The sequence below is a fragment of the Cryptomeria japonica genome, chromosome 2 (assembly GCF_030272615.1).
Source record: "Cryptomeria japonica chromosome 2, Sugi_1.0, whole genome shotgun sequence".
Taxonomy (NCBI): domain Eukaryota; kingdom Viridiplantae; phylum Streptophyta; class Pinopsida; order Cupressales; family Cupressaceae; genus Cryptomeria; species Cryptomeria japonica.
The window spans coordinates 22,455,743-22,481,187 of record NC_081406.1 but is presented as its reverse complement, the minus strand read 5'-3'; the positions used below and the strand labels follow the sequence as shown (position 1 = coordinate 22,481,187).

The window sequence follows — 25,445 nt, the reverse complement described above, 5'->3', positions numbered from 1 at the left end:
AGTGTCCCTGCCAGAGGTGGCGGAGGTGGTGGTGCTATGGGGGGGACATTTCCCCCAAGTCCCCAAGTCTTTAAAAACGTCCCCCTACAAGAGACATGGTTTTTTTTGGGGGGGGACGCATTTCCGTGGAACGTTGGAAATAATACTATTATCATAATATAATTATAAAATATTAATATAACATAATATAATATAATAATAATAATAATTATTATTATTATTATTTAATTGTATTATAATATAGTAATAATAAATTATATACACTTTTTCTTAAATCTGAATTTTTCCCATTTTTACAAGATTGTTTCAAAAAATCATACTTTTGGTTTGCCGATTTTTTCCCCAAACGTTTTTTGCTGCTTTTAAGATACATCGCAGAGGAAACTAACTGTCTATCTTTTAATTCTTGGGCAAGAGCACAAATTGATTATGCACTCCCACATAGACAGTTTTATATCTTATATCTAATCAATTCAACTGTTGAGAGAAAACGGTATTGAATTTGTGAAGGTGTGTTTATTAGCCAAACATTCAGGTTGATGTTGAAAAATTCATAAGCTGATGTGTTTTATATAGCAGAAGCAAGCTTAGCAATCAAAAGTAGGGTTTGCATATGTCACCATTAGTTCCTTGTGGGCAATGAAAATGCATTTCTATGGATTTCTTATAAAGATGAATGTCAAAAAAAATCATGATTATTTGTTTCTTGTATTTGTTGTAGACTAGTTTAGCAAATTACAAAAAAAAAAAAAAAGTTTTGAAGGCAATGATGTAACTATATTAGTTTTTGTTTGTGTGGATTCAATTTGGCTTGTCAAATTCCATTGTTCGGAACTTCATGGACTACATTGTGGGGAAAAAAAGCATGCCAGAATTTAGAAGATCATTAACGTTCCATCCACCAATGGATGGGCAAACCAAGGTTTTTAACAGCGGGTTTGTAAAATTTGTGGGGTTATATTAGTGTTTTTTTTTGTGGATTCATTTTGGCTTGTCAAAATCCAGTGTTTGGAACTTCATGGACTACATTGTGGCGTGAAAAAGCATACCATAATTTAAAAGATCATTAACATTCCATTCACAAATGGATGGGCAAACCGAGGTCTTTAACAGTGCTTTGGTAAAAATCTTGTCAAGGTATAATAGAAGACACCAAAGATTCGGAATAAAGATTGACACTTGTCCAACATTATTATATCAGGACAATAGATTCTTTTACGAAAAAATTTCATTTTAAAACATGTTTTCATTGTTTACCACCAAGACCATTGATGTTGTGACACAAGAAGGAAGCATTCAAGCAAGAAAAGATGGACTTGGAAATTCAAAATGCCAAAAACTTAATAGAAATGATATTAAACATACATCTCCAAGTGCAAAAAAAGATAAGATAGTCTGAAATACAGGAAAAATCAAGAGATCATCAGCATCAAGTTCAGTATAAGTTCCATTTTGGGGACAAGCTATGAGCATATTTAAAAGAAAAGAGACACCAGGGTAAAGCCAAAAATCTTAAGCCAGTTCCATTTGAGAGTCTGGGGTATGTGGGCAAAAATACTTTTCAAATCCTTAAGATATACTCTATTTTGAGTGTTGAAAATTTACATTTCTTTGGTCCTTATATGCCAGGTGTCCATGTTCATGACAGGTTTTACACTAGAAAGGGATATTTTCATTTTTCACAGACCGGGCTGCTCCCTATCTATCTCCCCAGTGTCAAGTATGAGACTATTAGGCAGTGATTTGCCAAGACATATTCACACAGATTTCAGCATAGTTTCAAACCCTTAAATTCTTGGTTATTTCAGATGTAATATGTATTCTCCTATTTCTCCATCTATTTTTGACAATGCAGCCTACCAATATTTTACTTGATAGCAATGGGAAGCACATACAAAAGGAGACCATGTTTGGGATATCATTTATCGAATTGAGGTAGAGGTCCCTCGCTTCATTAAGAGGCCAAATTTGCTGAAGAACCAAGGTCCACCGTGGAAGTTCTCTATCTTTTTCCTGCTTTGAGTTGAAGACAAACATCAAATAGTCCTTATCCATTGTTAAGAGTTTCAACTATTCTAGTTCATTTCACATTCTTTTGATCGTAGGGAATTAGAGTTCTCAGTCAGAGAAAAACTCCTTAAACCTGCAAATTAAAGCTCTGTCCTTACGCAGACACGGTATTTGATAAATGGATTCCATGGAAAAAATGAATCTAGGTGGGGGTTTTTGCCTCTCTTGCCTAGGCGTTGAAGTTGGAAGAAGATTCGACCCCTCCTTGGGCCATTTTATTTGCATTTGCTGCCACGTTTTTCAGCTTATGGCGTTTTGGTAAAAACGTGGCTAGGGTTTTTTATTGTGGTTTATCTCTATTTAAGAGCTATTCTTCTTTTTTCCAAAGATTGATCATCTTTTGGAGAGGCATTTTCAGATTGAAATAAGGTATGTTTTCTTTCTTTTTCTTGTTTCATTTTCTTGTTTTCTTGTTTTCTTATTTTTCCTTTCTAGTTGTAAATTTGTAAATACGTTACTTTTTCCCCAAAAATCGGTTTTGTGAGAGAGATTTTCCCCTTTGAAAAGCAATTTGTCAATTGCATTGTTCTTCCCCATTTTCCCTTTTTACTTGTATTCGGGATTTTAAATCCAGATTACAAGTTGGATGAAAATCATTGTTCTTCCCTTACGATTAAAAATTTTTAACCATCTTTTGTTGGAATTTCAAGTTGCAAAGATGAAAAATGCCCATCCTTCCAAAATCGGGTTTTTAGAACCAGATTGCATGTTCAAATTTCTTCCCATTTTCATGAAAATGTCATTCCCAAAACCTTTCCATTTTTATCCATCCATAACGCCCATATCCGTACTTTCCGTTCACGTCATTCCCCGCAAGTTTAATTCCCATTTTTCACCCATTTCTTCATTTACCATTTTACAAGTATACTTGCATTCGGGTTTTAAAAATCCGATTGCATGTGCATTCTTCCCAAACTTATATACTTGTAAAATTTTCCCCAAGATCCGAAATTGGTCAAAGTTAAGATTCCTAGCATTTCTCATTTATTTCCCCTCTTTCTCTGACAAAATCGTGAAGTGCAAGGGTTGGAGTTCTTCCCATTTGAAGAAGGAAAAATGTTAGTTGCAGTTGATTATGATGTTGCCTTAACACTTTTAAGTCTTCATCATAGTATACCAGGTTGTCCTTCAATGTCAGATTTACCGTCATCTCCAATTCCGAAGAAGATGAAGTATAAATATGATAAGTACCAAAATGAGGTTTCACCTTCTCAAATCTCTTCTCCTTTGGATTGCATAAAAGACACAAAGATAGGGCATGTGGACATGTCAGAATTTGTCAAGAGGGTAGAGGATCCGCAGGATAGCAATATGCAGCGACTGTTGGACAGCCATATCCATCACGCATCTTCTTTTCCAGTGGCTGCCCTAGAACCTGAATTTGTTCTCGCTTGCGCCCATCACTTTGACAAGGAAACAAGAACCATTAAAAATGACGGTGAAGCAATAATCCGCCTTGATGCAGACACAATTGGGAAAGTCTTTAAAATTCCACCAACACCTGTTTATATGGAAATCTCCAAAGATAGTGCAACTGAGTACTATGTGAAAAGGGAGAAGGACTGCAAACGTCATATTAACAGGTGGATTCGTGAGCCACGAGCCACCTTCTCAAGGTGGGCTAAGTTGTACCGTTGTGACTTCAAATGGGAGATTGGAGACATCATAACCCTCCTCAGCAGGATAATGGGTCTTGAACATTCTAATGTTTTTGAGCCCTGGATGTAACAGTTCGTCATGTTCATAAGGCAGTCCTATCATATATCATGGGGAGAAATCATTAGCGATGCCTTGTGTGAACAACTTGCAGCAGTCCCTTCCACCATGACTTTCTATATGAATTCATACTTGGTGGATTTGGCAGCGTCACTCAGACATTTCCCTGGTCTTTCTACCAAGGGTGACCGCTCGCTTATACCGGTATGGGAATACTATGATCAGCTACCTTTGAGACCCAGCAGATTGCATTTTAGAAGAGTTCAAGATGCATTTTTCGGTTACTTCATGTGTCAGTTTGACACAACTCTGAAGAACAAAAGGATATCAAATGAGGCATGGGAAAGAGTGAATGAGTATGGATGCTTGTTTCTTCAATTCCCAACCTTTACCTATATGAGAGTCGGATGCTATAGTGGGCAGCCATACATGCTCCCTAGATACCCAGCTGATAAGATCATTCTTATGGAGTTGGGAAAACTGATCATGGCTGTCCACACTCATCAGTCTGTCAGACATAAGGTTGGAATGGGGATTTCTACAACAAACCTATTGAAAATTGGCCGGTATTCTCTTGTCACATCCGTCAAAACCAAGGCTATGGAGACAAAGATGCAAGAAATTAAGCTCAAAAGGTTTAAGTCCAGAGCTGATTTTGATTACCGGGGTATTAAGGAAAAGATCAAAAAGTCCTTCATGCACGTGCATCGTATTGAGGATATCTAGGTAGATCTTCGTACAGAAGTGGAAATTCTGAAAATGGATTACTGTAGGGTCACTGTTGAGCAAGTTGTTGATTTGAACTTGGTGGATATTCCACAAGGGATGATTGACAATGGGCATGTACTTGATCCTGAATATATTTCACACAAGGAGTGCCTATCCATTTTTGAGAGATTTCAGCCTATCTTGGCTAACACCAACGCTTGGCTGAAAAGTAATGGTGTTAGACTCATCAAAATCAAGGTTGGGAAAGAAGATGATTCTACGGGGCCTCTTGGACGTAAGTCTGAGATTCAGGTTGACAACAAGGAAGGGGCATCACCTCTAGAACCAGGATCAAATTACAAGTTAGTCGGGTAGTAGTGCTTTCCTCCTGAGGAGGCGACAGTTCGTGGGAATAAAAAGTCGTGGTTTCATGTTCAAGTGATCGATCTTGATAATCCAGAAGAAAGGCAACAATCTGATGATCCTCCTAAGTCTCCAGCTTCAAACTCACCTCATGACATCCCTTCCTCAGTTTCCATTGAGACGCCCCTTTCTCTTCCTAACATAATGGTGGAAGAGCCTCCTCAGAATGTCGTTCCTATTTCAGCATACGAGCCGCTCCCTAATCATCAACAAGAGAGTGTGCTGGAAGTTCCTGTAGATACTCCTGCATGTATCCAACTGTCAAAGATTGATACCTCCACTTCTAGCTTTGAAGAATTTATGAGGCAATCTTCATGCCCATTGGTCACTGAGCAAACCGTGGTCGCCATCCAAACAGACACTCCTCCTAGGATGACCACGGTTGTTCAAACAGAAACTACTTCTCTTTTGCTTGCAGTTGTTACTAAAGGAGAGTTCATGACTTTACCTTCGTGGCTTAGTTCTTTTACCCCAAAAAGGAAGAAGCAAGAAATCTCATCTGATGCCTTTGATTATCAACAACTTAAACAGTCTAGACCCAAGGTTGCTAAAAAGGCCAAGACTATCTCCAAAGTAACTGTTGGCAGCAACAAGATGAAGGTAGCTGAAATTGTTGAGCCCCTTGCAGATAAGCCACTTGAAGAGATGTCAACTGCTGCTTACAAAGTTACAAGGATAGAATTAGGTAAGCAAACGCATGAGGTGATTAAACATGATGCTCAGTTTTCTATAGCTTCACTAGTACAGCGGTGCGATGAAATTTTAGTTAAGAAAGACAAGCTAGAAGAGGACAACCGACAACTTGTTGCAGCTATTCGTAAAATCACAAAACATACTGGTGAAGTGAGTAATCCTTCAAGTTCTACCGAGGCATGAGAATCAATTTGTAGTGTTGAAAGCGCTGCTTAGAAAGTACAAGCATTGGATTCCTGGGTTGATCAGCTTCATGATCTATGTGCACAAGTGTTGAAAGACATTTTTCAGATGATGTCTAAGTTGGAGACTATTGAAGATAAATTAAGTCATACCTCCGACGCTTTTAAGAAGAATCTGTAAAGTGTTGTAGGTAGTTTGACAATCTGGCGCACCATGCCCCAACAACAGTTGAGTGTTCTACAGGAGCATGCCATTATCCCTTCCAGGGTCATGTACTTGGAATTTGAAACGCTTCTGGAAAATAAGGCCTTTGTTCTTAAATCCCTCGTTGAGGAGATTGGTGATGCAATGAGATTACGGGGTGAAGTTTTCCAAAATATTGTTTCTCATTGTGAAAAGGCCTCTTGCAACATAATAAGTCAGGATGGAGAGCTGATACCAGAAGACGAAGTTCTTGCAGATTTACAGATGAGGATTCATAATGAATGGAGGAGCGAACAATTCTCAGCTGCTTCAATTCAAATTTTGATGAAACACCAAATCTTTTTGCATGAAATTCAGTCCATCTTGAAGAAGAACAACTCTATGCTCCTCCGATGCCATGATACCATTGTGAAGACCATGGTTGTTGCCAGGAACACCCATGAACCGGATCCTGATGAACTACGAATGATCATCCAAAAGTTTGAAGGATTCATCTCTCCATGTGTTGTAGCTTAAGTGTTTTTTAACACTTAGATGTATTTTTCCAGATTTGTAATCTTTTCGTTGTAGTTTTTCTTTTGACAAGTTACATGTAAAAGCCTTCTGTAAATTGCAAGTTAAGTCTTTACTTGCACTTTTGTAATTACATGTAAGACAACTACAAGTTGTGTTCAGTTAGGACTGTAGTTGGAATAAGTCATAGTTAGTTATTGAATAAGTCTTGGTGGTTGAGAGAATTTCTCAAGTTAGTTAGGATCCTCCCACCTTTTTCTCAAGGCTCCTCTTCTATAAATACTTGAGGGGTCTATTGCAATTTTTATCTTTTGGAAAGCAAGCAAAAACTTTGTCAAATTTACAGTAAAGAAGTCTTTGAGCTTTCATATGTGAATTCAAGAATTGAAAGGAATAGAAGGAAATTGCTCAAGCTTTGAGTCTTTGTGCTACATACTTGAGTTTGTGTTCTATATTATCTTTCTTGCAAGTTTTTCTTCAAAGAACTTAATCGAAGTTGATTTGCAGTCTTTTGCTGCAAGTATTTGAGGTTAATATAAATTAGAATAAATATTGTTTTGAGAGGAGTTGTAAGTCTTTGTGCTTGCACTTATTCTTAAGAGAGTTTAGGAGCAGATTTTATGAGAAATAGTTGTGAGTCTTTGACCTTATGCTACTTCCCATTGTTTTATGTAGAAAGGATAAGATATTTCAATCTTTGTGTCGTTATAATTTGTTCTTAATCAACTTAGTATAGAAAAGGGTAGATAGGACTTCACATAATCAAGTCTTTGAGCTTGATATTGTTGTCTCGTCCTGAAGGAAGTGACGAAAGTCTTTGAGCTTTCAGGAAACTTCATTTCCTTTCTCTCATTTCATTTTGAAAATTGTTACTACTGTTTTATATCAAATCGCTATCACTTTTCTGTGAAGAGAAAAAGATACTGTCTTTCTTGAAAGAAGAAAAAACATTGTTGTCCCATCCTATTTTATTTTTAAAGTTGTAGTTAGATAGGGGGAGCCTTCCCTTAATTAGGAGAGTTTTACTCACACACTATGGTTGAAACCACAATTTTGTATATTTCCCCAAGTGTACAAAATTTTCAACCAACAGGAAAAATGGATATTGATAAGAATTTGAAAACAATTTTTCTCTCAATTAACCATTAACATTCTTTCTCATATAATAATTTTTTGGACAAACAACAATCCAATCAAATGGAAATGTCAAGATACTAAAACAGGAATAACTTTCTTTAAGTAAAACTGGCAATCTAGAAGTACAACACCATATGTATTGTTATAAAACATTATTTGTTCATGGATAATTTGCCAGGCATAAAATATATATGAAAGGAGAGAATGTGAGCAAACCTCTGACACTTCTCGATAATGTACAAGGACAATGTGTTCATAGGCTCTGCATCATAGAAAAATCAGCAGGCAATTAACAAAAAGAAGTGAATAACATGTCACCCATTCAAAAAGGCATGCATTTACCAAATGTTAGGTTTTTTTGAAGTAAAACAGAAAATAACAGTCACATATGTAGAAGAATCTGAAAGAAAATTCTATTCCAAGCTTTACAGTGCAGTAAACCACCAAAATATTACTTGAGAGCCCATTATGAGTATTGCTCACTAAGGTCGAAAACGAACAACAATGCATGCCATAACTATGTAAATATACATCTACAGAAAATAGATTGACCCAAAAACATAACGAATCTATACTGCATTTTAAAATCCAAAATACTCAATGGTAAAAACAACAGGGGATTTCATCAATAGAAGAATTTCTAAAACTGCCTTAAATGCAATTTTGCCAGAAAAGTGCATAAAAACAGCAAAAATCAGCTAGTTCTTCATCTTCCTATGTCCTAACACAGTGCCAGATTCAGAAGTCATTGCCTGGAGTAAGGATTAAAAAAAAGCAATTGAATCCCTTAAAGCTACATGTGTTTTTAATGAAATTCAGAAAATTCCTAAGCTGAAGTTGGTTACGAGAAAGAATACAAAGTTCTTCACCTTCAGCTAAACCCAGAACCTAAAAACTGATGCTATCTATTCCAGGATTTGTTTCTTCCATCTCTCCTTCTAGGGTATTTTATCATTTCCCCTTTACTCATTTGTTTGGATGTTGTCTCAAAATCCAAATCCCTGATCTTCTATTCCAACTTCTATTCCTTCTCCATCATGTTTGCAAAACCTTTTGTCTCCTGTTTTTCTTGTTCCAATTGTCACCATTCCTTCCCCTAATCCTAGATAATCCTAGCAGAAAAGGGAGGTGTTCTGAAATGGGTAAATTCCAAAGTAAGCAGAAAGAGCAAGTTTGTTCCTTCATATCAGGTTGATTTACACTGCTTATTTCTATTCTTTTTAAGTCAGAACCTAAGATGTCAAAGACAGCTATTCCTCCAAAAGGAAAAGCAGTGCAGGATGTGGAGACTTCAGATTTCCAAATGCTTGAGAATAATTTGGGAACAAAATTGCAGCAAGGTAATGTAAATCTTCTTGAGATAGTATCAGAAAATATCAAGGAAAACATCCTAAAGGATGGTGAGGGTAAGCCTGCCCTAAATGATGTAAACAAACAACCTAAGAAATTGATAACCAATCTCTTTCAGCCCATACCAAGCTCCAAAAATTTTGTACTGCAGATTTTGCATTCCACAGATCAGCAAAACCTAATGGATCAGCTAACGCATAAAAAGAGTGTGGGGTTATCAAATTTGTCAACTAGGATCACATGTGCTAGATAGGTTGTATGGTTTATTGGCCAAGGCATAGCTTGTGAGCCATGAGATTTCAGAATTTGAATATGGCATGATCAGTAGCATTTCCACCTATTTGAAGTGAAACTTGCTCCTACTTTTGGACCCTTGAAAACAATAAGCTACAGGCTGAATTCCAGATATTGGTAAAGGAAACACTTCGAAGAGCTTAACATGGTAAAAGTATAGATAAATTGTCTACTGTTGGATAAACCATCTTGAATATAGATGAAGTGACCAAGATTAAGAGACTGATTACAAAGAGCAGCTTCATTTTAGAAGTTTCAGTTAATCAGTGATTGTGTCTTTCTACACAATTCCTTGATTCAATTTATCAAACTGTGTGCCTCTAATTGGAATCCAATCTTTGTCTTGTACTCATGCCTTTTAGCATTCGTCTTTAGCTCAAAAGTGTGAGCGTAGCTAGGAAAATCAACATGTTCCAGCTGCTAGCATTTGTGTTCTATGACAAATTTACAAGTAAAATCCAATGGTTTCTCCATGTTTTGTAAATGTTTTCAAATCCCTCGGAATAATTTCTCAATTTACAGATAGATCAAGATAGTTAGGGTTTCAGATTCAAGTGTTTGGCATATCATCATCATTCTAAGGTCTCATCTTCAATTTTCAATCTTTACAAAACTGTAATGTCAATGCTAGATTTAGGGCAAATAGTTTAAGTAGACATAAAATATTTAAATTTGAAATGTTAAAACCATAGATGAAAAACTTTGCGCACCATAGGAAAACTCGCAAGTAATCGCGAGCCCTTAATGGCTCGCGAGTGACTCACTCCTAAACTCGGCTCTAAGTTTTCGTATTAACCGCCGCGATTTTTGGGCATTAAAATCGCTAAAACTCACCAAAACCCATCTGAAAACCCGGCACGAAACACAAAAATAAATGACTTAAGTCAGGAAAGGTGGAAAAACCTAAAAATTTAATTTCATTGTGCGACCACGGGAGCTAAAAAAAAGGCGCGACGTGACTTTTGCTAGTGGCCAGAATATCGCAACTAAGGTTTGAATCATTTAATCAGCAAAAAAAACGCACCTTTCAGGTTTCCATTCGAATTTTGAACAGTGCTAAGTTTTTTAAATTATTTTTCCTAAAAAATGTCGAATATATTGGATAGTCATACTGTCATAGAGACATATTTGTTTAAATTTTTAATATCGATTTTTAGTATTGATTTCTTCCTTATTACTGTATATGAGGTAATGAGGTAACCGTAATATGTAACCTCATTACCTCATACACAGTAATATATTATTATAAATACATTATTTGATTATACACAGTAAGATTATTGTATTACAAGCCCCCCATGGGCTAGCGGAGTTGGCTTGAGTCTTGGGTTTGCTCCCCAAGGTCTTGGGTTCGACTCCCTGGCCCGTGAATTATTCTGCCGCGCACACTTCGGGGCGAGTGCTGATAGCCGTGCGACCCCAGGGACTAGTCTCACCTCTCTCCTGAGCCCCAAAGTTGGTTGTTAATGGCCAAGTCAAGGTTCCAGGTTTGAGCGCTGGGCTGAGACGTAGGGATACCCTGAGGATAACAACAAAGAAAAGATTATTGTATTACAGACTACAGTCATATAATTAAAAAATCTTGCTGTGTAATAATCAATAAAATATCAATAATCTTACTGTGTAATAATCTTATTGTATTACAGATTACAGTTGTAATAGACTGCCCTGGTTGTGATATTAATGGTCTGATTTTTTTGTTTAAAATTGGTGTTTGCTTGTTTGCAATATTTCAATAATAGGCAAAAGCTCATATCAAACTATAACTATAAACAAGCTACCGTCAAATAATGCTAAGTATTTAGCAACGTACATAAATCTGAGTTGCAATCTGAATCAGCTCATATTGTCTTTAATATCAAAGAAAGGTACGTGGTTTCCAGTTTACAATCAGTTTGTACATACCCAGAAATCACAGCCCTAATCTGATTTTGAAATACAAAATCACCTCATACAGCTTCAGCCACAGCTTGATCATTAAATGTGTTAGCAGCAGATTATTCTTCTCCAATCCCCTTAACGTCACACTTTAGTTTGTTTGCAATGAGTTCCAAATACGTTTGGTGCTGTGGGCTGGGTTTTCCAACTTTCCGACTTTACATCCCCTCCCCAATGTTCATAGACCTGTACGGCACTCCCAGTAATATTACAACAAACAGTAAAGGTCTTGTTGTGACCTATTTCACACATCGCCCCATTGCAGATGGGGACCCCCTAGTAGTTTTCTTTTTAGGGTTTTTTGTTAGCTCTGCAATTTCATACATCTTCATTCTGAGAGTTTGAGAGTTAGAGTTTTTGAAGGTCACTCCGGAGTCAAGTAGAGAATTCATGCTCAAAGCAGTGTTTGAATATTGTCAGAGTGCTTAGAAGGTCCAAAGGATGAGGATCGCATTTGCTTTGAGTCATTTTCTGAAAAATTTCTATTTTTAGGAATTTTGTTTTTTTCTAAATTTAGAAAGTTTTGTTTTTGGCACTTTGGGCCCAATCCGGGAAGCAGCTTTTTTTGGTTTGCTTTTTTTTTTTTTTGCTTTTTTGAAAGTAGAATTAGGGTTTCGTTCCTCAAGTCATACGATCAGTGCCCATGTTGTCAAAATTGAAAAATTATGTCTCTTAAGTGTAAAAAGCAGGGTAAAAACCCTAATCTAGAGTTTTGTTGCAAATGATACAGGTATAAACATGGCAAGTCAGATATGAGCATGGAAGTTTGATTGAGGATGTTTGGAAGAGAAGTGGCATGAAGATGAAAATTCATCCAAGAGGAAGATATGTCCAAGGGAAGACAAAGTCCAATCCAGGAGAAGAAATGGCAAGACATCCTTGATGTCTGCCCAATTCAAGCAAACTAATGGAATATGGCTAAAGACCTCAAAGTCCGCCCAAGGCATGATTTTTCGGCCTATGAAGTTCAAACTCTGCCTTGTCTAAGCATACTCCAAGTCCACCTAGCAGCTAGTAAAGATGGCAAACACTTGGAAAAGAAAAGATATGGCAAAAAGGTCCTAAAGTCCGCTCAAGATGGCCAAACATAGTTGAAGTCCGCCCTTGGCCAAGAAAAGGAATGGCAAGACTTTCTCAAACTCCGCCCAAGCATGTGGTCCAATGAAGAGTGAACTCCACCCAAGCAAGGTAACATGTGTGCCAAGAGAGGTTGAAGTCCGCCTAGACATGATTAACAACATCCAAACACTCTCCAACTCCGCCTTAGAAGTTCCAACAAGAGGTAAAGTCCGCCTTGTCCAAAGAAGCATGAAGTCCGCCTAGATGGATGTCCAAACAACCTCCAAAATCCACCTTGCCATAAAAGATATGAGCCAAGAAGAGGTGAAGTCCGCCCAAAAGGAAAAGTAAGAAGGCATTGGCATGGCAAGATGAGAAGAATGTTCTAACTTCCTCGAAGTCCGCCCTCTCAACACTGTCCATCATAAAGCAAAGCACATCAAAAAAACATGGCCTATGTATACATCAAGTCCGCCCAAGCCTAAAGCACATGGCTAACAAGCCAAAAGTCTACTCAAGATGGCCAAACATAGCTGAAGTCCGCCATGTCTAGGAGGAGGTAAAGTAAGCATCAAGGATGAATGGCTAAGCAACATCAAAGCCTGCCATGAGAAAGAAAAGATGGCTAATACAATATAAAATCCGCCTTGGCCTAAGCATAGGTGAAGTCCGCCAAGAAGACATCAAGAGGAGATGGTCTAAACACTTGCCAAGTCCGCCTGACTTAAGATTCACAAAATTCGCCCAAAACATAAAGGACATAGCCAATGAAGAGGTAAATCCGCCAAGGATAAGTTGAAGGCAGCAACGTAAGAAAAGCAATCAAAGAGAAATGGCATGGAAATTAGGAAGTCCGCCTTGGCACTAGCACTCACCAAGTTCGCCTATGATAAGATGAGCACAAAGTCCGCCTAGATGGGAACATGAAATGGCTAGCAAAATGATGAAATTCGGCTTAGACATAAAGAGAACAAAGTTTGCCAAGAAGATAAGACATGGACCTTCCAAGTTTGCCTAGGCATAAATGGAATATGTGAAGATGCCTAAATAAGATAAACAAACTCGCCCATGATTTAAAGATAAGACATGAAGATGATCAATTTGCCATGACGAGGAAAGAAAAATAGCTAGCGGAATACCAAGTTGATAAAATAGCAAATGAAATCAAGGGTCAATCAAACGAATGGGTTGGAAAAATTAAACTTGACACAGAATATTTTTAAATATTTTCCAACACTTTGAATTATTTTCAAAAGGAAAATGTTTTCAACACTTAGAATTATTTTCAAAAATTCAAAAGAATTTTGAAATTTGAAAGAAAGATCTAGAACATTCTTTTCTTGTTTGGCTAAGGATGAAATCTTGAGAGAAAAAATAAAACTTTCCATGTTGGAAAGATTTAAAACATTAAAACACAAAAATATAATAAAAATCAAAAAAAAAAAAAACATGGAGCTTCTAAAATTAAAATTCTTAATTCTATATATTTTCAACCAGTCACTTTCAAATTCATTATAAGGTTGGAAGATTGGAGTGCAATTTTGAAAAAGTTTTCTCTCTCTCAGATTTTGTGGAAAATTTGTTTTCAAGAAGGAATTTTGAAGAATTAAAATTTTCCTAAGTGTTGGAAGTCAAAAACAAAGTGCTTTTTTTCGAGTTTAAGACAGAACTTTCAGAATTGAAGGTAGATTTCAATCACGAGCAATTTTGAAGACCCAAAATCTGAACTTGACTGAATTCTTTCACCTCTTTGTCTTATTTCTCACAAATTTATCGATTACTTAGCCAAATTCTTCACTTTTAGTCTACTTTTTCGCAGAAATTTAGCTTTTTGACAAGCTGAAAGTGAAAATTTCAAGTAAAATGGTCTAAAATCAGAGTTAAAATCTTCAAGTTTTCTTGAAAATAAAATTAGGTTTTCATGTGTTTTGCAGGTTGAAGACCACCAAAGCTCAAGATGAAGTTCACCAGCAAAGGATTGCAACCGGAATCAAAGATCAAATCCAAATGGAAGAATGTCACAGATACTGACCTTGGGCATGTGGATTTCGAAGACTTCAAAAAGAGAATGTATGGCCATGATGGATACCTGCCAACACCCATTGCTCGCCGGAAGATGAGAAATGGCATCATCCAAGCAGTTGGATTTCCACTAGCTAAAGAATGTGTTGAGTTGATGGTTGAGTGTGCTATACACTATGATGCACAAGAAAGAGTGATCATTGCACCTGATGGAAGGGTATTAGCTATGTTTACCTCACTGGGTAAACAGGAAGAATACAGAAATCGAACAGCAATGCACAATGCAAATACAAAAGAAGTACCAGAATAAGCTTGCCATTAATGTCAAAAGATGTTCATATTATAATCTGTCGTCAACATTACATGTCCCCCAACACCCGGAGGTGGTACAATATATGACAGCCGAAGGGGTGCGACACAACCGTCGCGACTCCAACTACCTACCCGTCGGCTAACTAACTATTGATAATTAACATTACTAACTATACACTTTTTCCCGATAACATCATCCCCCCCAAAAAAAGAAGTCGTCTCCGACGACGAACAACAAAATGGAGACAATGTAATATAAATATACAACCAAGATAAAGTCAAGGAGGGGGCTGAGGAAGCGTCCCTGAAGTCGAAGGGTGAGATGCGGGTGTCTGGGCCGCCAGGCGGGCGCGGAGCTCATAGACCTGCTGGGTGCGTGCTGCCACATCCCGCTCTGCCACCAACACCTTCTCTAAGGCCGTCTTCATCATAAGCGCAGCCTCCAGTAGCTCCTTCTCCTTGGTATCGGCGGACTCTGTCATGCGAACCAACTGAGTCTGAGCAACATCTAACTCCTGCTGGACGAGACTCTGCGCACTCTGCTCCTCCGAAAGACGGGTGTCCGCCGCAACCTTCTCTGCGCGGGCTGTCTCAAGCTGTGCTACCAACTCTGATCTCTCGGCTGCCCACGAGGCTTGTTGTCTGGCCATGTCCTGCTCTAACTCAACTCGAGCAGCCTCGCGAACCGCAGACTCATGCTGCGTCTGGCGTAAGGCATAGTAGGCCTCCCTGTAAACCTGCTCAATCTCCCGGACGAGAGTCGTCACCCTACTCTCCACGACGGGCTGAGGCACACTCCAAGCCTCCAACATCGCATCCGTCTGGATAACTGGCCACCCTCGTGCCTCAAAACATGAAGTGAAAGCTACGGGACAGCCGTCTCGCATAAACTGGAGGACCCGCTCTAATTCCTCCACAACCTACTGCAAAGCTCGTGTCTGAGCCGCGGCCACCACTCGCCGACCCCTCGTCACCATATCTGCCAAGTAAACCTCAATATCCTCCCCATCCAGCCCCGATGTAGGTACAAGAAGCCCACGTGGTAACTCAAAAGTCTCCTCAACCACACCTGCTGCATCCTGCTGGCACAATGGTGTCTCCCCCGCCCCCTCAAGTGTAGCAGTCGCCTGCTCTGGGCCAGTAGGAACACCCTCTCCAGTGACCTGTCCCTCTGCTGGTGCCTGCGTCTCCACCGAGGAACCCTCCAGATCCACCACCTCACTGGGAGGTTCTCGCCGAGGTGAGAGTACAGCTGCTCCTACGGGTGGCATCACTGTCATCTGGAATCTCCGGGTCAGCCAACTCCCCATAGCCGCCACCGATGGAGCTGCACTCAACACCTCCGACCCTCTCTCCCCTTCGGAAACATGTCCTGCAATGGGCTCCTCCAACAAGGAGGCAGCAACCGTCACCACTGCATCGGATCCCACAACGTCCAGTCGCACCTGAGGCTCCGTCTCAACCCTCTCCCCTGCCACGCCTCCCTGCGGTGGACCACACAACTCCGCCCTGCTGTCAGTACATGCCTCTGCGGGAGTCGGTCCGGCGGCTGGTGCACAAGCCTGCTGGGGTGGTATGGCGGAAGGTGATGCGGCCGACTGCATGGGACCGAGTGCAATGGGCGTGCGGCTCTGCCCAAATGCCCGAATCGAAGTACTGCCCACTGAGGACCCCACAAGTGTGCCAAGTGGAAGTGTGGGTGGTGCAAACAACACTCGCTCTCCGGCGGGCTCCATCCTCCCCTCGTCTGTGGCCCGACTGCTACTGTCATCCTCATCCTCCGAATCCTCGGAATCCTCTGCACTGCTAGAATTTTCTCGCCACTATCCGGTTCTGCTGCGGTGGTCTCTAATATCCTTTTCCGCTTCGCGGAAGAGTGGCCAATGTCCAGGTGGCGCCAATGCATGATAGGAGGCTCACCCTCCGCCAAAGGTCCCTGTGGCCGTACCTCCAACTCAGCCTCTGGCACTGCTTCCCGCGTAGCCTCCAAGAACAGTCCAATGGCATAGTGGGGCATGTAAAAGGTGCGCTGCTCCATCATCAAGAATGCGCACATCCGCTCTGATAACAAGGTAGCCCAATCATATACGACGCCGTTCATCAACCCGTTCATCAATACGATCTGTGGTAGAGCGATGTCTGATGCCCTACCCGACCCTGTCAACCTGCTTTTGATGACGTCCATAATGCACCGCCAATGACCCTCTGTGACAAAGGACCTACGCATCCCACGACCCTTCGTGGCGTCTACGATGCTCACCAACTCTGCTAGGGTCAAGTCTCGGGACACTCGCGTAATCCAATGTTCCTTTTCTTCCCGTGTCATCTTCTTGGCCTTCAAGTCCACTTTCTTGCCATGTATGCCTGGGATGCCAAATACTCTCGTGAAATCTGCAGGTTTGAAGGATATGGTGATATCCTTCCCAAGGTACTCAAATGTGCTCGTCCGTGAGTGGCTATCAAAGGTATCAACCATATATCGCAATGCTCCCACGTACTCGCGAATGGCGAACACAGGCATCCGGATAGCCCATTCTACCCCTGCTTTGCGAAGACTTGTCTTCACCAAATTATCATCTGGCGTTTCTTGCCACCATTTCCGACATTCCACCCCATTCAATCCCTCAAAGGTGATATTCTATGAAGTGAAGGTGTTCTTCCCTCGTGCAGTGGGCTGCTGTGTGTCTTTTTCTTCTGCCTAGCTTCCATTGTGCCACCTGCTATTCGAACACCTGAAGGAAGAATACGTGCATCCGGCTTCCTATGGCTGCTATCCTGCAACTGTTTTTTCCAATTTCTTTTTCCCGCAGACTCCATTGACCTGGTAACCACTTCTTGATTTTCCTTGTCGGACGGAAGGCACCTAACTACCTCCTGGCAGGTAGGCCGTACGGCGGTAATCCCCAACTACCTCCGGCTAGTAAAAAGCTGAGCAAAAGTCCTCTTGTCCACCTCCCGCACTATATATATCTCCGCCTATGTTTGTGAACACCGCACGGTAGCTTCTCGTCTGCCTATTTTTGTGAACACTGCACGGTAGCTTCTTGCTCTATCTTCTGTGTACAGTCAAAGGTAAAACTTCAACTGGATACAAAAGCAGGAGTGAGTGAATCTGCAGAATACATGGAGTGTGCTGGTGCCATTACAAGGGGGAATTCAGACGCACATGGTTGCGAGTGGATGAGTATTGGTCATATTTCTAAAGTAACGGACGAGCACATTTCCAAAGAATCAGAACTGGGTTTGGATGCATCAACTGGACCACTGCATGGCCATGAAGTAACCACCCGTTCTCCATCAGCTGAGCTTAAAGTCCTGATTCGTGTTCTATCAATACTAATCTGTCTGATGACCAGCCCAGCATTATACCTGTGAAAGTGGTTGATGAGTCCATGGACTGGAAAGGTTTGATAAAGCCAACATCAGAATGCGGGGTTGCAGGGGACTGTGACACATTCGAACCCCTTCCTCTTCCTGTTTCGATTTCAGTCGAAGTTGGCGAACTCCACTACGCGACTCTGGCATCCAACTCCAACTTCTCCCGCACACTTCCCTTCGCTGCGTTACGTGCGATGAACAAAATTTACGTGCGGAGGATCTCCCGCACCCTTCCCCTTCGCTGCGTTCATGCGGTGCTTTTCCTTTAACGTGTGCAGTGCAGTGGTTGCTTCCTCCGCGTGCGGTGTTTGCTTGTTGTGCGGTGTTTGGTTGGTGCAGGGTTCGGCGGCTGCTTTTCTTTCTTCGGCAGTGCCTCTTCCTTGCGGCGTTTCCCTTCGGCGGCGTTCCTTAGCGTGGTGGCGTGTGTGGTATTTCCTACGTTGGGCGCCCTTTATACTCCCGCAGGCCTTCGGTGACTTCCACCGCACGGTGGCTTCCACCGTCGGTGGCGCCACCGCACTCCCGCAGGCCTTCGGTGACTTCCACCGCACGGTGGCTTCCACCGTCGGTGGTTCCGTCGGTGGCTCCACCGCACGGTGGCTTCCACCGTCGGTGGATTCCACCTTCGGTGGTGCCACCGCACGGTGGTACCCACCGTTTGTGGTGCCACTATGTGTCCACCGTACGGTGGTTTTTTTTTTTCCCCTTCGTTTTTCTTTTCTTCTTTTTTTTTTCAATTTTTTTTTCAATTTTTCTTTTATATATACATTTTTTTTTTCAAATTTTCGTATATATATTTTTTTTTTTCCCATTTTATATATATAAATTTTTTTTTTCCAAATTTTCTAAATTTTTTTTTTTTCATTTTCTTTCATTATCTGACTGCGACTGCGCGTCTCCTGTCGGGCTGCTCCTGCGCGCCTCCAGCCTCTGGTGATACACTTTCAGTTTTGACCCGTTGACGCCCTCTGGAATTTCCTGTCCGTCGAGGGTCGAGAGCTTGACCGATCCATTCGCTGCGACCTCTCGGATCCTGTAAGGACCTAGCCACTTCACTCTGAACTTGCCGGGCTTAATCTCATTCCGTCCGTTATACTTTAGGACTAATTGGCCCGGCGTGAACCTCGCCCGCCGAATGTGTTGGTCATGCCAATATTTCCTGCGATGCTGGGCCACGTCTGTCACCCATTGTGCCATCGTCCGTCTTTCATCCAGCTTATTTAGGGCGTATAGTCTTTCTCGAAGGCTTTCCATGTCGCCTAGCTTGTTGTCAATAGCGATTCTGAGACTTGGCACCATGAATTCCACCGGTACCACAGCCTCCTGACCGTACATCAATTGGAAAGGTGTCTGTCCGGTGGTTACTTTGTAAGTTGTGTGGTACGCCCAAAGTACCGAAGACAGACGCTCCTCCCAGTCTTCTTTTTCCACCCCACAGGACTTATAAATTACCGACACGATGATTTTGTTGGTCGCCTCAGCCTGACCGTTTGCCCTGGGATAGTACGGACTTGATAGGGAATGAAAAATTTTGAACTCGATTGTCAGTAGTCGAATAATATGATTTACAAAGTGCCCCCCTCTATCACTTGTCAGTTGAATAGGTATTCCGTACCAGGTGATAATCTGTTCATAAATGAATTTCGTCGTACTGACGGCGGAGTTGTCTGCCAAAGCCCTCGCTTCGACCCATTTGGTCAAATATTCTGTCGCCAAGACAATGTATCTACATCGTCGGGCGCGACTCAGTTTTAATGGACCAACGAAGTCTAACCCCCATCTTTCGAACAACTCTTGAGCATGCGACGGGTTAAGTGCCATGAAATCTCTCTTTAACAGTCGCCCAGCACGCTGACATGTATCACAACTTGTCACCCATTCTCTGGCGTCATTATGCAGTGTCGGCCACCACAAGCCAGCTAGTAGGACCTTCCTTGTTGTCGTATCCGGTCCCATGTGTCCTCCAACGGCCCCTTCATGGGCTTCTCTCAATACTCCTGGGATTTCTTCTTCCAAGACGCATCGTCGTAGAATCTGGTCAGGTCCCATTTTGTAGAGAAGGCCATTTATAAGTTGGAATGTTCGGCTTCTTAATACAAGTTTCCGTCTTTCGCCTACTGACATTTCCTTAGGAAAATTTGACGTTGACAAGTATTCACCCACACTCATGTACCAATGAGGAAGGATGGCAATGCGGAAAAGATGGGCGTCCGGAAAATCCTCGCTAACGCCTTCGGCCTGCTCTCCAGACTTGATCCGTGATAGCTGGTCGGCTATGACATGGCTCCTGCCAGGTCTGACAATGATGTTGAACGTAAATTCTTGTAACAGCAACAGCCATCGACTAATCCGCCCCTAGATGATTCGCTTGTTCACCAAATACATCAACGCCTGGTGATCCACATAAAATGTGAATGGTGTCGCCAATAGGTAATGTCGGAATTTTTGGACGGAGTATACCATGCCGAGGGCTTCTCTCTCCGTCGTGCTGTAGTTCCTCTCTGCGTTTGACAAGAGTCGACTTGCAAAATATACTGGGTGGTCCAACCCGTGGCTACCGACCTGTGCCAGGGTGGCCCCTATGGCGAAGTTGGATGCGTCGACATGTACATGGAACTCTTTGTCCCAGTCCGGGTATGTCAAGATTGGCGCACCCACCAACCGTGACTTTAACTCTTGAAAAGCCTCTTCTTGGGCCGTCCCCCAGACGTACGGTTCCCCCCTTCGTGTCAGCCTATCAAGTGGGTATGATACTTGGGCAAAGTTCTTAATAAACCGCCTATAATACCCGATGTGTCCAAGAAATGACTTGACGCCAGTGACATCGTCGGGCGCCTCCATCTCCACAATGACCCGTACTTTGTCAGGGTCCGTCTTCAGACCAGCCTTGCAGACGATGTGCCCTAGTAACTTGCCCTGAGGCACCATGAATCTGCATTTCTTGGGATTTAGGGCGAGGCGGGCTCGTCGGCATCTCTCCATGCATTCGCCAAGTGCGGCCAGATGTGCCTCCTCCGTGCTGTAAATGGACCAATCATCCAAGAATGCTTTGAAGTTTCCTACGGACATTTTATCGAAAATATGGAGGATTATCCGTTGAAAGGTAGCCGACGCGTTGCACAACCCGAATGGCATCCGGTTGTATGCATAGACGCCATCTTCTACGACAAAGGTGGTCTTCAATTTGTCCTCCTCTGTAATGGAAATTTGATTATATCCGGAGAATCCATCCATAAATGAATAGATTTCATGACCTGCGACTTCCTCGAGGATGGTGTCTGTGAATGGTATGGGAAATGGATCTTTAATTGTGACAGCATTCAAACACCTGAAGTCTACACAGATTCTTATCTGATCGGCCTCCTTTTTCAAGGATATCACAATGGGTGATACCCATTCACTCGTCTGGACCTTGAAGATAATCCCTGATTCAAGCATGCGGTCAATTTCGTTATTTACCCTGGCCGCATAATTTTTGTTCATCCTGTATGGCCTCTTCCGTACGGGCACGGCTCCGGGAACCAGAGGGATCCGATGTACACAAAGTTCTTGTGGTACCCCCTTGAGGTCCTTATACGTCCAAGCGAACACATCTTTGTATTCTATGAAGATTTTGAACGCCGCCGTCTTTAAGACCGGATTCCAGTCGTCGCCGACCAGAATATTTTTCTGTTCTGAAGTTTCTCCAAGGTTTGTAACTTGAAGTGCGGATTCTTCGTATCTTATGGGCTTACTTTTGTCAAACTGGTGCGCTGGTGCATCATCCATAGGGACATCCCCTTCCTTGTATTGTCCGTATTCTGGCGGAAACTCGTTCATGTCAGGTCCTTCAATCCCCAACATATTGCACCCGTACAATATTCATAGTCTTCCATTTGCCAATGGAAGAGCCCTTTCAAAGAATCTGTCTCATCCTCAGAACAAGCTTGAATTCCTAAGATGCCTTCGTCATCTGGTTCCCTGCCATGTTTTCCTTCGTCGGTATCGTTGTCTCCGTCAGACTCTGACTCTAACGCCAACTCTTCACTGACCAGTTGAGTTTTGAGGTCAATGGTATACCTTCTGCCAGCCTTTTCCATGGACAAGGTGTTCTTCTTCCAATTGTGGTTTGCTTTGGCCGCCACCAACCAGCCTCTACCGAGGATGGCATCATACCCCTTCTTCAATGGGATGACCACAAAATTCAAGACGAACGGCTGTGTTCCGATCGTCACTAGTTGCGCCATGAGTGTGCCAAGCGGCTTGATGCCGTGTTGGTCTGCTCCCAATAAATTAAAGGTGGACGACCAGAGAGTAGGTTTACCCAATTTTTTCCATGTTTCCTCTGGCAAGACATTTACCCCCGACCCGCCGTCGACAATTGTGTCGGTCAGGATGGTGCCCAATATACCCATTTCCACCACTGCTGGGTGTCTACCATTGTTGATCGTCAGGGTTAATGGGTCTGCTGCTGTCTCGCCAAGGTTGTCCTTGCCATGTATTGGTCGGCCTACTGGGGTTATCATTGCGGATTGCAACAATGTCGCTCGCAAGTGCGGCATACTTTCCAGGAGGTCCTTCATTTTGACGGGTATCTCAACCTGTAACAGTTGGTTTATAATGTTTGTTTCTCCTTCAGAGCGAGAAGTACCCGCAAGCCCCTGTGCATCCTTGCTTGTTGACATCTCCTTCTCCAATTCCGCTCGCGCCTCCAGTGCCTTTCGTTTTTCCGTGCAGGGATCTGGATAAGTGGCTGCTTTCGTCTTGGACCTTGTTATGGCGAGTACATCCTCCGTTTCTACATTCAACAGGTTCACGCCAGATTTGGGACAATTGCCATCATCATGGTCCCCCGGACCGCACCACTTGCAAAGTTTTTGTGGTGCTTCCTCCACTATACAGTCTCTGGCGAAATGCCCCCAGTGATTGCAAGCTCAGCATTGTATCATCGGCCGCCCTTTAGCGTCATATTGGATTCGGCTTCTATTATTCGTATTGTTATTATTACCTCTTCCTCGCCTGTTGTTTCGATAGCCGCCAGATGAGGCGTTGTTGCTCGCAGGCTGGGACGTGCCAGCTGATGCAGATGGTTCTGTAAAGAGAACCTGTTGGTTACGTGTCCTCATATTGTACGGACATTCCTTGGTAAGGTGTCCGGCAATCTGGCAAATATCGCAAAATGCTTTTTTCGGACAAGACCCCTTGGTGTGTCCGTCGGTACGACAGTCCGTGCACCATAACTCCCCTTCGTCGCCCTTGCTTGTGCTTCCTTTGGTTGCCTTTATCTCTCTCATCATTTGCTCCATATCTTTCTGGAGAGCCCGTACCTTCCGATTAGAGTCGTCATCACTGCTATCACTTTTGTCAGAAGAGGAATCATCCTCCGACGAGGATTTATTTTTCTTCTTCTTGGACGTCTTCTGTTCACTTTCTAAATCCATTGCCCTATTATAGGCGTCGGAGTAGGAAGAGGGAGGTACTATCTTCATTTTTCGTCTAAGGGATTTCTTTAGACCTTCCACGAACCACCGTTTTTTCAGTCCGTCTCGTCCTTTCTCTGTTTCGTGCCATAGATTTCGGCTACGATCTCATTATCGTCTCTTAGGAGACGAAACTCTGCTTGAAATTCCTTCTTCAAGTCTGGCCATGTGCCAATTTTAGCCTTATCCGTATCCGAAAACCAGTCGATGGCTACGCCCCTCGGGGTTGCAGGAAACTGTGTTACCCACTCGTCCTCATCGGTAACACCATTCGCTCCCCAAATTGTTTCACAAGTGCGACAGTGGCGGACAGGGTCTTCTTTCCCATCCCCATGGAACTTTGGAAGTTTTTGTTTTTGTGCCATGCCTTGTCTTTTTACTACTGGTGGTTGTTGTCCTACTCCAGATGGGTCAGATCCTATAAGGGGTGCTTGACCGCCGTGCCCCGGTGTCCCTCCGACACTCCTGGTAGCCCCGGTGTCTTCTCCCTCTCCTGCCTCCTCCCCACTCCTTGGAGTTTTCCTAGCCTCTGGTGTGTGTGGCAAGTCCCTCAAATCCCTCAACTGAGTTTTGGTATACTCTATCCTGCGGCGAGTTTCCGCAAGTAACTCCTCCCGACTCCGTGGGTGGCCGCTGGCCTCACCGTCCCCTTCGGAGCGTTCCTCCTCTCTTCGCTTATACCTCTGTCGCCTTTCCGCTTGCTATTCAAGGATCAAGGCACGTTGGGCTACTACACGTTCATCTATATATTGTGGCTTATTTTTGTCTTTATTCAGTGTATTGGGCATTAATTCCCAGACAGCTTTCTATATACTTAATGGCATACTTTTATTCATTCATAATGTGGAAGACAAGTTTATGCCAACAATATGACATAATTATTACAATAAGTATTTTTTATTCCGCCCCGTATGGCTCACGGTTCAAATACCCCTGACCTGGCGCCATTTCGTTCTGCTTCCCGTTCCTCGTACTGCTGCAAAATTTGTTGGCGTCGCTCTTCCTGGGCAATCTCCTCCAGATGAGCTTGTTGTGCCAACGATGCTTGTGCTAGCAATCGGGGGAGATGGTTCATCAACCGATTTACCTCCGGACTCACTTCCAACGCTGTCCACACGGCACTTAGTGGGACTTCCGCCTCCGCCGCCTCTCGTCGCACGTAGGTCTGAATGGCTACTTGGAGTAGAATTGAAAATTCTCTCGTCGCGGTGTCTTCTCCTACGTAGAGTTCCGTTTGGGCATCGTCGACCTCCGGGTTCACCTCACCAACGGGTAGGCCCATTGTGTCTGTGCGCCATCCGTGTCTCCTGTTCCCGAATTCGTGTCGGCAACGGCGCCAAATGTTTACCTCACTCGGTAAACAGGAAGAATACAGAAATCGAACAGCAATGCACAATGCAAATACAAAAGAAGTACCAGAATAAGCTTGCCATTAATGTCAAAAGATGTTCATATTATAATCTGTCGTCAACATTACATGTCCCCCAACACCCGGAGGTGGTACAATATATGACAGCCGAAGGGGTGCGACACAACCGTCGCGACTCCAACTACCTACCCGTCGGCTAACTAACTATTGATAATTAACATTACTAACTATACACTTTTTCCCGATAACAAGCTAATCTTTCAAGTAACCCATTCAGAAAGTGTTTGGAATACCAAACTACAATAAAACCTCATATAAAACTAAAGAAGATACCCAAAAGATCTATGATGACCAGTCTGAACTCTATGCGGCAAATATCAACAAGTCATGGTTGGAAAAGACAAGACCTTCTCAAAAGAAAATGCCAAAGAAGCTACTACACCCATACTTCAAAGAGGAATATGGTGACATTATCTTACTTCTGAATAGAGTAATGGGCAGCCCTCAAGGTGCGCCGTTTGAATCATGGATGTACTACTTCATTGATGAAATCACCTCAGGAGTCAAGATGTTCAATTGGTCCAACATAATCAGTAACAATATTCATGAACAATTGA

General features: G+C 42.5%; 1 protein-coding gene across 1 annotated transcript in view; it reads right to left on the bottom strand.

The window, feature by feature from the left end:
• Positions 1–25,445, bottom strand: part of LOC131048483 (calmodulin-binding transcription activator 6) — a 238,453-nt gene that overhangs the window by 165,561 nt on the left and 47,447 nt on the right. Inside the window, exon 5 of the mRNA XM_057982443.2 lies at positions 7,864–7,909. Within this exon, the coding sequence (XP_057838426.2) occupies positions 7,864–7,909 (46 nt within the window). The remainder of the gene's footprint in view (positions 1–7,863; positions 7,910–25,445) is intronic.